This window comes from Paralichthys olivaceus, chromosome 1, assembly GCF_024713975.1.
Source record: "Paralichthys olivaceus isolate ysfri-2021 chromosome 1, ASM2471397v2, whole genome shotgun sequence".
In the NCBI taxonomy this organism is placed as follows: domain Eukaryota; kingdom Metazoa; phylum Chordata; class Actinopteri; order Pleuronectiformes; family Paralichthyidae; genus Paralichthys; species Paralichthys olivaceus.
This window is the reverse complement of record NC_091093.1, coordinates 12732038-12744604: the sequence shown is the minus strand read 5'-3', so window position 1 is coordinate 12744604 and position 12567 is coordinate 12732038. Positions and strand designations below refer to the sequence as shown.

Sequence of the window (12567 nt, the reverse complement as noted above, 5' to 3'; positions counted from 1 at the left end):
ACTGGATTACTGACAAGTGGAATAACACCCTCTTCAGACAGATTTACTCTTCTTAGCTGTTGTCTTCTGTCAACGGAAGTTGATCATGATGTACAGCTTCAAACTAAATTTGATTTACACACACAGACGCTACACTGTGCTCCGTCACTCTGGATTCTTTTCTCTCCAAACCTCCTCTTAGAAGATTAATATCCTTCTTTTCTTTTTGCCCTTTCCCCCTCTCCCACTTCAGTCACGTCTTTTATTCTCTCTTTCCTCTTCAGTTGTGTGTGTGTGTGTGTGTGTGTGTGTGTGTGTGTGTGTGTGTGTGTGTGCAACTTGCTCCCGCTGTTCAGCCCTTTTTTCTCCCTTTTTTGTATTTTGAAACTGCTTGTATCCAATCGATCTCTGTCTGGCAAAGGGGATTTTTTTTTCTCCTCCGCAGTTGCATTTTGGGTCATCCTGTACTTTTGCTGTAAGGTCAGTCACAGGAAACGGACGCAGTGGAGAGGACATGGCCGATATGAGAGCAGGGGAACAGGGACATGAATTACCTTTGGTTTGCGGATTAGTCTGCGCTCAGAAAGAACTGGAAATTCAAACCCCCTCACACGAGCACACAGACACTATAACACAGAGGCAGAAACATATTTACCCATATCCAGAGACTGCATCATTATTGCAGTCTGAACAGAATCATAAACAGCTGCTGTGTGCTGATTTGTTTGGAGGTCAGGTCTTGCCTGTGTGTCTTGGGGTTTTCACAGGGAAGTGGCAATCCTCCACAGTCATCTGGAACTCCCTCCCATGAAATATCCATAAGTGGTTCTGTGTATTTGATGTTTATTGCCGCTTTAAACACATTTATACCAGTATATGTACAGACTTCAAATACCACAATCCTCTCGATTTAGTATTTGGCCATTGAAACAAGGATTAAGTTGAATAACAAGTAAGTATATTTACTCGGGTAAAAGATAGGCAGAAGATGAAAATGTCAAACCCCAAGCTAGATTGGATTAATCTGAGACTCTAAATTTTCTCTAGGTGGGAATGTGAGTGTCAGTGGTTGTTTGTCTCTATATGTGAGCCCTCCGACCGGTCCAGGGTCCCCCGCTTTCGCCAAATGTCAGCTGGAATTGACTCCAACTCCCTTTGCTACCCTAAAAGAATAAGCAGTACAAATAATATATGTATACATGGATCAGTAACTGTTGTAGTTGGTGGTTATAAGCAGGTTCTTTAAACGCACATAAACTCATTTGATCATTTGATTGATTCCATTACCATAGTACAGGAGCTTGCCTTCCTGTTTTTCCCCCCTGTGACTCATGTTCTCCAACTCACCAGAAATTGAGAAGCTCTCTCTCACTTCTCTGTCTTGTCAGTGTTGCATATGCACGACCCGAAGAACAAAATCGCTGCTACACATTGTAGTACAAACCAATAAGTACACGTTGTTCATGGCTAATTATGCACCCAGAGGTTATGTGTTATAACGTTGCCCCAGAAAAGGTGCAGCGAGAGCATCTAGACTGACAAAAAAAAGAGGAAGAACCAACAGCAGCTTCACCCAGGTGTCATGTTTCCATGGTAGGATTTTGGATCAGTGGAAAAGTGGCTTTAGTGAGAACATTTCTTCCAAAACAAGGCTACGCTTATGTGCACACACTTTTATATGCACACAAAAATACACACACATTAGCATAACACTCCTATTCTCACTTTTACATAATGTCATCACTTGTATGCAAACTCCTGTAACCATCCTGCAACCCCACTGAGAAACCTTTAATTGCATCTCGCTATGACAGGTGCAGAGACAGTTATTACATTATTACTGTCAGACTTCAGCATCTGTAGGTTTTGACATCTGCATCCACCAATCCTCTACAACAGTTGCAAAGCACAAGAAAAACAACACCCTCTGTTGTTACACAGAACAAAACTGAGTAAGTTATTTGCATTTGTAATCCTCTCTCCTCTCTTTTCCTCCCGTGTGTCCCCCTGCAGCTCCCCCAATGATCCGGCTGTCAGTCAACGACACGGTGGTGGTGGATCCTGGGCAGGACGTGATGTTAACCTGTGAGGTGACTGCAGGTTTCCCTCTCCCCAAAGTGAATTGGTCGTGTTCTGCTGGCGACCTTCCCCTCAGCGCAAAGGTTCAAGGGGCAACACTCATTCTGCGTGCGGTCACACCGGCGGACGCAGGCTTTTACAACTGCTCGGCTGTCAACAATGTGGGCAACCCTGCACGAAAGAACGTCAATGTGGTTGTCAGGAGTAAGTGACACGTGTGTTTTTGTTCACAGAGAAGAGGGTTAAACAAAAGGTGGCAGATTTTAGGTGAACTCTTGACATGGAAAGGATGTGCAGTGCGTGTGTCCATTTTCTTTCCTTTTGGTTTGGGTTCATAATATTCAACATAATTTATCCTTTATTAATCCAGAAATAATTTTGATTCCTCATTTCCTGGCTTTGAAACAGAAATGAAAGCATGGCTTTTAGGATGTTTTTATTAATGTTGTTTCCACTCATTATGTTTTCCTCACTCATTTTAATCACTGAGGGGAAAGGGGCAACAGATTATAAAAGCATTTTATTATTATTACTATATAACAACAAATACACACACAATCACAAACGATAAATACCTCAGTATTTTCTAATTCATGAGAATAAAAATGTACCCCTGCCAAAGAGGTTATGCTTCTTTGTTTGGCAGGGGTTTGTATATCTGTTTATAAATTACACAAAAACAACTGGATGGATAACCACAGAACTGAGTGAAAGGATGGGGTATGGTTTAGGGAAGATCCTGTAAATTTCAGTGTGGACCCAAATCATGTGTCATCATGTGTGTGTGTGTGTGTGTGTTTGTGTGTACATTGTATGTGTGTGTGTGTGTGTGTGTGTGTGGTGTGCGGCACACGAGCAGTTGATCCATCACTAAAGAGAGCTGGTGTGAAACTTTGCTCATTTTTTTTAATTCCCCTACTGTTAAAACAGAAGCCTTCTATTCTCCCTCCTCTCCAGCTATTTTTAGCCCCTTTAATCATCTTTATTCACTCCAATTAGTGAGACTGGAGTGGAAGCAATTAGCGACACTCTCTTCTGTTAGTTAACACTGTAGCGAACGTATGCTGGATGGGTTTCTCCTGTAAGCTTAATGGGCCTGAACGCATCGTCACACCAGTGCAGGTGGCAAACGGCATATGATACGACACACACTCTCACATGCTCACACACTCACACAGTGAGTGGAGAAATAGAAGCTGGCAGGTGGCACATGCACTTGGAGACACATACAGCCACAGCCTCCCTGCATGACACACACAAACACACACATTACGGCTGAGACTGCATCCTACCAAGCAGGTAAAGTTGCATTCTTGTTAACCATATGGTCACTGCCTTATATCCTTGGCTTGACCCAAGGATCTTGTTAACAAGCTCAAAAGAAGTTAAAATCAAGCCTCCCCCACTCTCCTCCTGGCTGCCATGCTCTCCCCTTGGTGTGGAAACAGAAGAGCTGTTTTGTATTCAACATGGAAATCTGTTGGGGAAACGCAGCCTTTGAAACTGAAAATTAAATGTGACAGTGTGAGAGTTACTCTTTGTCCTTGATTTTGTTTCCCTCCTCCTCCTCGTGCCCCCGTTATTTTATTCCGTATCGGGCTCCTTTTGTCTCTCCCTCTTTCACAATTTGCTTGTTCCTCTCTCTCTCTCTCCCCTTCTTTCTTCTTCGGTTTCCTTTGGTTTTGTTTTTTTGTCACGCTGCCTCTTCCTTCTCATGCCGCACATGCTCTGTCACATATCTTCCTTTCTGTATTAGCAATCTTTCCTTCCTCCTAATTCTCTCACAATACTAAACAAACTCTTTATATCCTTGTCATTCTTAACACGTATTTCCACAGGTGGAAAAAGTACTGTAAAATTGGATCAAAGTAAAAGTACTATTATAACAGGACATTTTTACTCAAGTAGAAGTGAAATGACAAATACAAAATTGGTGTGGATTGGTTCATCAAGATCCATGAATTATACAACAAATCCACAAAAACTTTGAAATACACCCCCGTGATGTTAAAGGAAGCAGAAAAAAAATACAAGATCCGCCCCCTGATCAGCACCAATTTTTTATTTTAGGCCTGTTGGGCCTTGGCGGGGGTATGCACTCCAAGTGCTATTCTATTCTATTCTAGTACTTTAAAGTAGAAGTAAAATTGTTTTTGGACTTTAAAGTTAAATTAAAATAAAAGTACAGAGTAGGTTATTCACAATGTTCGGTTTGGTGCGGTTCTTCAAGGATGTGGATCTTTAGTGATGTGGAGCAGATTCAGTGATGGTCAGAGTTCTATGAGGAAGTGTGGAGCTGATTCTTCTGAATGAGGAAGGTTCGGCTCAGACACAAGAATCAATGATTCTTAGTTTAGGTACATTAATGCAGCTCTTTATTTTTAGCATGAAGAAGAAATCAATTAATTGCAGAGATGATATTGTCCAAAATACACTTGAGAGAAGCATCATAGACTTGTTACCTTCACTACATATACATAGAACACATCGGAAGTATTCAGCTTCCGCAGAAAGAGCCTCCTGAATATACTCCTTTCTTGACATCAGACGTAGATTCATTTTCCCTTAGGAGAATAACATATTATAATTATCAGGTGTATATGCATTGGTATTTCAAAACATATTCACTGTCACATCACACAAACAAGATTCAATTAAACAACTCACCAATGTAAAGCAACTCAGTGCAGCAGCTCTATTAGGACTTTTCAGTGGCTTTGCTGTGACATGAGGCTTGTTCAGGAGAAACCAGTGATAGAGAAAGTGCTAAATAAAATACAGACCATTTGCAGCCAATTCTTAAACTGTATGTAAAATAGTGACCCTTGTGGAATATGCTAAATTTGAATTTGTGAGTTGGTCTTTGAATTTCTAAGTGAATTTCAAGCCAGTGCCGCAAATATGTTAAGATTGGTATATTTTAAATCATTTTAATATTTTTCTCTTTATTGTTGTTTCTTGCATTCAATATATTTGTCATTTCCCAGTATTTTCTGAGTGATAAAATAAATAAATAATATCTCAGTGACATTCCCCCTCCATTCACTTTTTTTTTTAGACCTCACCACAGCCACTCCCTCGCACCGTACAATCTGTTTAACCCTTCTTCTCTCTTCTTCCTGTTTCTACCACCACACACAGCGATGAGCAACCTGACCTTTCAAATTACACCCGACTCCAACAAGGACAGTGAGAGCATCCAAATGGGTCGGGACCTCAAGCTGTCGTGCCATGTTGATGCCACCCCGCAGGACAAGGTCAACTACACCTGGTACAAGAACGGCGCACCTGTCTTCAACTCGGACAGCCTGATCTTGCTTCGCAGTGACCCTGACATGGCACCCGGCACCAGCAGCTTGGAGATCGTGGACATGAAGTTCAGAGACTTGGCTACCTACAGCTGTGTGGCAAATTTCCCCGGGAGCAGGGTCCCGGAGCTCCGTGTGGATGTCAACATCTCTCAGAACAGTGGTAGGATTTTTTTTTTTGCCTTTATATTTCCATCAGACTGAGACCATTTCTTTGAAGACAAAATAAAAATGCTAATTGGGTCAATACTCTTTAAGTACAAACACTCTTTACTTTAAAGTGAATTTGATAGAACCTGCATTGGTTAGAGGTCAGTCAGATATCTGAGGTTATAAACTGGTAATTCAGATTCAAGTTGCTTTATGAAAAATTCACCTTCACAAAAATGCATTTTCTTCATTGACTTGCTGCCATGTGTAATCCCTTTTTTTTTATCATTTATGTTTTTAATCCAGTCAGAGCCAGTTGCTGGAGGCATTCAGTTTTCAGGTTGTCTGTCCATCCATCAGCTGTGTGAAAATGTTTTAACGACACCTTGATTTGAATTCCATAAAAATCCGTACAAATGTTTAGTTTGACTCAAGGATGAACACATTAGACTTTGTTTTTTTAGGTCACAGTGACCTTTCACCACCAAACTTTTTTGCCTTGTGAACATGTGTGGAACAGATAAGAGTTGAAGGTACAGTGTGTAGAATTTGTCATATCTAGTGGTGAAATTGCATGTTCCAGCTGAACACTCCTCACCTCACTCTCACCATCCAAACATGTAAGAGAACCTGTGGTAGACTTCAGTTGTCATAAAAACTAAAAAGGTGTTTAGCTTGTCCAGTCTGGATGGAGGCGGACATGTAAAAAACATAGCGGCCTCGGGAGAGAGGACCCCCTGGATGTAAATATAACATTTTTAAATATAAAGGGCCTTTTCTGGGGTAAATAAAACTACAATTCATACAATTTAAATAAAACAAACTAGTGAAAAAATCATGAAGATTATTCTACATTAAATTTCTGCCAATAGTTCCCTTTCAATCTTATACACTGGACCTGTAGCTGATTACGTTTGGGTGGTGGAAGTTCAAAGGTCATTGTGTCCTCATACAACATGTGCTTGGCTGCTACAACTATAGCTCAGCTCTGCCTCGAGGGAATTTCTTCACATTTTGACCAGTTGGGCTCAAAGATACAATGATAAGATGTCACTAGTGAGAGGTCATACGAGTCTGTAAAAAAATGTGTGCATAGTTAAACTGCGCTGGTTGTCAGAAGCACACAACCATAGGGCATTAAATTCTTTTGCCGTGCACTTATGCATTGACTCGTCGACCTGAGCCATTTAGAAAAGTTACACTTTTCTCTCAGAAAACCTCTCTGCTTTCACTTGCATGCATAATGTATTTGTTAATATTTGTATTCTATATTTATATTGTGTCATTGTTTTACATAAGAAATTCATAATGTTCCCATACGTTATTCATGTTTGTCTCAATTTATGTAGAAGCAACAGATTCAAGTTTCACATTTTCTCACTATTTCTTTACTCTTTTGTTCTTTCAATATTTTCCAGTCTCTCCTCCAGTGCTCTCTGTTCCGCCAGGAGGTCAGGTGGTCAACGTGCGAGAGGGAGGCATCGCTGAGCTGGTTTGCCTGATAGTGGATGGCAAACCACGTCCACCTATACTCTGGTCACGGACAGAAAAGGACCTGCTAATGCCGTCAAAGACGCCTGTGATGGAGACTCCTGATGGCCGCTTGAGGCTCAGGAATGTCAGCAGGGACATGATGGGGGCGTACCGGTGCCAGACTGCTCCGTACAATGGGCTTAACATCAAGCGCAGAGAGGCGCAGGTCCAGCTTAACGTGCAGTGTAAGTGTGGATCTGATTATTTCCACCTAGGAACTCGTCAACTCACAAATCCCAACAACATCCTGCAGATCAAGCAGTGGTACATATTAGATCACTTTAAAGCATAATAAAACTTACCCTTTTGCTGGAGAAAATATAATACCCATTACAAGTAAATACTTCATACTTTAATACTTTAAAGTTTCTACTCCCACTGGTTATTCTCAGTTGCTTTAGCTCACCAGGTGGGCTAAATCAGTGAAGTATATATAACAAACTGTCAATAACAGCAGCAGTGAATTGGGATCCCCTGCTGTATTTCCTCATGTTATTGTCTCTGCCACCATGGAGTAAGATGAAAATCATTGGTTACAGTGAATAATCTTTACAGAAGTATTAAGGCCATAAACACTCACGCCAGAGGTTTTTATGATACAGACACATACAGAGAAACTCACACAGACCTTAGTGTAGATTAAGATAAGTCCATCTGTACGTTCATACACAAATAATCCAATAAGTAAACAAATCCACAAACTGAAGCAGTAGTCAGAAACCCATGAAACTACACTCTAGGAAAACATGAGGGCAACAATCATGCAAAGATAATAGGCAAGCAGGTGAGTGTTTAACAGGTTGGACAGGTGGGAACAGCAGGGGCAGGACTGTTGGCGAGCAACCGGGAATAGGCACAAGGGCAGGATCTGGAAGCATTTTAAAATAAAACAAGAAGTTAAGATGAATTACTGGACTATTACATCCATATAACTTATTAAAAAAATTGAAAGACAAAACAAAAATAGTCATTTGTATTAAGATAAATTCCCTGTGAACTTTAAAAACATCTGTCTGTTAAAAATGAGATGAGTCACTAATGTACTGTATTGGTTGAAGAAGACACTATTGCACATCAGTACTTCATTGCATGTTTGATCCAGTATTCACTTCAGCCTTTTCAACACACTCCCATTGCGCACTGTGTACGAGGCTAAATGAAAACGACTGTCGATCAAAGAGATGATATGTACAAGATGAAAGAAAAACATGAGGACACAAACAACACAACCACACATGTTGTGTTGAGATGTACCACAATTGTGTTGTCATAGCTGCATTTATTTGATGCAAATCAAGCAAAACTGCAAGGGGACAGTTTATTTCTGTAGATGGAGAAATTGAAATTATACAGAACTGAATCTGAAGAAAAGGTTGGTGAAGGTTGGTGAAGTAAGCAAGCATTTGTCTCAAAATGTGTGGCTCATTAGGACTAATTTACCATGCTGACATGGTTGATAAATATAGGCCCAAAGCAGCATCCTCTCTTCTCCTCTCACTGCATGCTGGGAAATTGCGTGAGTGGTTGCGGAGTGTACAGAGTTGCTAAATGAGTGGAACAAGTGTTTGACTGACACTTTAATTATGTACTTTCTGCATGTTTCTCAGTGACAGGTAAGAGTGGTTTAATGAATCGATTTGTGTATCTAGGCTGTAAAACATGTAAATTAATGGGTTTTGTACCGTTAACCACAGCGTCTTTCCCTGAGGACGGTTCCCTGTCTGTCAGGGTCAGAGTAGTGGCTGATGCTCGGTACAGTGAGTTCAGGCTTGAAAACACCACATCAAACTCCTCGTTCACATGTTGGTTGAGAAAGGCCTTGTACACTATCAGTGTATTACTTTATTTATTGCCGTCTGGCTGTTGTTTGTGAAGTATATCTCTGTGTCTGTGATTGTGAGCTAATTTAATGAGAATTTAATTGGTTTGGAAAATTTGTTGAGGTTTCAGAGCAGTTTGTCTAGAGTGAAAAAATGCTTGTGTCCCTGCAGAGACAAGTATTTATGTATTTTATTTCAATAATGTCAGCCTGGCATCATGGAATGTTTTGGGTTTGGATATTGGTCTTAAACATACATATGGCATCTGCACAGTTCAGGTTGGCCAAAATGCTAAAAGTAGCTCTTTCAGGGTTGAGGCCTAACAGCATTTGGGGATGGACACAATTATGCGAATGTGAAGCAAATATCATCGGTCAAAGTTCACCAAAGTTGAACTTCATGTGAAACCATGCTGCAAGTTGCTTTGCCACAGAAAGTGAAGCCAACCACCTCACTTGCACAAACTTGAATAGAAGCCGAAGGATTGCCACTGAAACGTGTGTACGTGAGACCCTGGCCCTTACCCTGTAGCAGAGGACATGGTCACAGCTAACTCTCCCTCATACATGTAGAAACAACAGTGACAAACAGGAGCAGTGAGAACCAGTCAGACAGTTAATAGTGAGGGTCTATGCAACAGGTGAATCACTCAGTGAAAAAGCTGAAAATTAAATGAGGAATGTTTGAGGAAGCTACTTTGTCACAGTTTCCTGCTATTGTCAAATTTCCACCGGATGAACCAGAGTCATACTCATTAAAGGAGATTAATGATTTCCATGATGAAACTTACAGCACACAGTCTGTGGTAATAACAGATTCCTCCCCTAATGTGGACAGGTTCATTAACTCAGTTATGAAAAGTCGAAAAATTGCTTGGAAATGACCTGCTGAGCAAACAAAGGGGGGTTTTGTTTAAAGAAGATTCTGATTCAATTTATAGAACTTCATGTTTGCGGGTAGGAAGTTTGATGAAGCGTGTCTGAGTCAAACTACAGTTAAACCATAGATGCGTTCTTCTTACATGAGATACATAGCTGTGTAGATAATGAGGTGGAGTGAGCTGGACGGGTCAGTGCTTTTTGAAATGTGGCACCAGCCTCAGTGCGGGGGTTGCTGTTCTCTTCCTGCACATGGAAAAACAAAAATACACTTCAAATCAAGATAAATTATTTTTTATTAACATGTATGCTCATGATTTTGGATTTACACTACACATCCTACAGTTGTCAGAGATTTACAGAGAGAGAGAGAGAATCAAGTGTGGTTACAGAAAATGACCTCACACACATTTAGGGGAAATTCTACCATTAAAGATACTGATGCTCTAGTTTGAATAATAATAATGTGATCATGGATCTCAAGCAACAGCATATTTTTGGATGAGGGAGCTGCCCACAGATTTCTGCAGTGACCTCTTTAGTGCTGGGAGCTGTTACTATGACTATGTGCATGAGACACTGGTGGGACTGTCTCAGCTGAGTGAAGCACAGGTAGGACAGGCAGCTTTACTGGAGGCTTCCATCGCTTGGAGATGACTCCGAGACACCACCTCTGTCGATCCGGCAAAGGGATCCTGATTGTTCCATAAGACAGCAGCATTTCCATAGAGGAGGTTCTGCTGGCTGTCAGGGAGCAGGAAGCACATGACGGTCTTTCTTTTGCTTCTAGAATGAACAAGGCCCTGGTTGTGTTTCCCCCTGCTCTTGGTTCCTTCCACACAGATCATCTTGTCTGGTGTTCCTGCTGTTTATTTCAAACCAGCTATTAGACAATGAGCTGCGCAGGTTTGGGAAGTTTGCCAGCGGATTTAGTCTGGGATGTAAAGACTTAAAGCTGAAACGTGTTCTATCGCTGAGGCGGCAGTTGACCCAAACTCTTGAGGTGTCAACTTCATTCAGGGGGAAGTTTGGTAATGGTTCCTACAGGGTCCATGTCAGTTCAATGAAGTGCTTTGAGTGTAGAGATGTAGGACACACACGTTTTGCATGGCCACATAAGCAGCAGGTGAATGTGACACCTGCTGTCGGGAAAGCACCGGAGGGTTAATTATCTGACAACAGTAGTGTGGACAAGGAGAAACAGAGCCAGCAGGGTTCTGTGGCTGAAGAGAACCTCAGGTCCTAACAAGCACAGTCTGCAGAACATTGTGAGGCGGTAGCTCCTACAGGTGCAGCAGGTGGAGAGCAATCAGTGAACTTCAATGAAGGACAGAATGTGTCCAGCTGTTCTATGGATGGAGTATGATTCAGAGTCAGATACTGTATAGATTACTGATACTTCTCAAAGCACAGATCTCTATTCTTTAGAATAAACTAATGCTTTTGTGGATACCACCTAGAATAAATCTTTTAAAGTGACTACTCTAGTAACCGGGTTAATTTGGTCTGTTGGAGTGCTGCAAAGACTGGTTGGCTTTGAATTTGTGGATGAAAACAAATGCTTCCGCCTCAAAAAACACATTACAAGTCTGAGAAAAGCAAAAGCTATAACTGTTAAAAGAGCGATTAAAGTAAAGTAAGTTTTCATGCTGGGCCTTAAGATTGGGTCTTTAAACATCAAGGGTGCAGGGGATAGAAATAAAAGGGCATTAATAACAAAGTAGTCACTCAACAAAGGTTAGATGCGCTGTTTTTTATAAGAGACACACACTATTCCATCAGATGAGGTAGACTGGGGTTTAGGGTGGGACTGCTCAGACCAGTTTTAGTGCAAGGGTTGCTGTCCTCTCTAGAACAAAAGCTAATGCAACAGTTCTGTCATTCAGAGAGGTGGTTAAAGGTCAGCTGCTTGTTGCTTGGGTGGAAATAGTGAGTTCTGTGTTCTGCTTTATCAACATATATGCTCTAAATCAAGAGAGAGTGGCATTTTTCATCAGGCTATTCGACGAACTGCAGAACACCAGATCAGATCCTAATTTTTGGGGATTTCAACTGCACTCTGGATTTAACCCTTGACAGAACTGTGTTGAACCACGTCCTCAGTTATCTCAGAGCCTCAGGAACACAATTACATACCTGGACCTGTTGGACACATGGAGGACTAAACACCCGCACACTTAACAATACACATGGGTTTGGGCAAGCAAGAATAGAGTGAGTGCAGCCAGACAGGACAGAATCTATATTTCCCCAAATCTCAGTTCCACACTAGCACACAGTACAATAAGCATGGTTGGTTTTACAGATCACCACCTTGTCAGGGCAGGCTTGCTCATTTTGTCTAGTGAAAGCGTTAAGTCCTACTGGCAATTTAATAGCATGCTTTTACAGGACAGACACATCAGGTTTTTATGTCCTTGAAACATGCTTAAAGTTTAGTTAATTGATTACATTGTTCTGGTTTTATTGAAACCAATAACTGGGTGTCATCCACATAGCAGTGAAAAATTAAGTGTGTCCTCAAAATGTTTCCAAATGGAAGCATATAAGGTGAATAAAATTGGGCCGAGCACAGAACCCTGAGGAACACCATGATTAACTGTGATTAGGTGTGTTTTTTTTGAGAAATCCAGACAGTACTCATAACAGAAATAACAGGATGACTGCAGCCAAACTGGACACAATTCTCATTTCACAAAATCTTAGATCCAGACTTTTTCACAGCAACACTGTGCTTGTTGGTTTTATGGATCCTCATCTACTTAGTATGGACTTAGTCATTTCGCCAGTAGAGAGGGTTAAGTCCTACGGGTGTTTCAA

General features: G+C 41.2%; 1 protein-coding gene across 2 annotated transcripts in view; it reads left to right on the top strand.

Annotated features, from left to right (window-relative positions):
- The window catches only part of LOC109624889 (MAM domain-containing glycosylphosphatidylinositol anchor protein 1), a 172644-nt gene that overhangs the window by 114627 nt on the left and 45450 nt on the right, over window positions 1-12567 (top strand). For both annotated transcript variants that reach the window (XM_069521827.1, XM_020079810.2), the window contains exons 7-9: window positions 1993-2262; window positions 5200-5529; window positions 6935-7234. In XM_069521827.1, the coding sequence (XP_069377928.1) occupies window positions 1993-2262; window positions 5200-5529; window positions 6935-7234 (900 nt within the window). The remainder of the gene's footprint in view (window positions 1-1992; window positions 2263-5199; window positions 5530-6934; window positions 7235-12567) is intronic.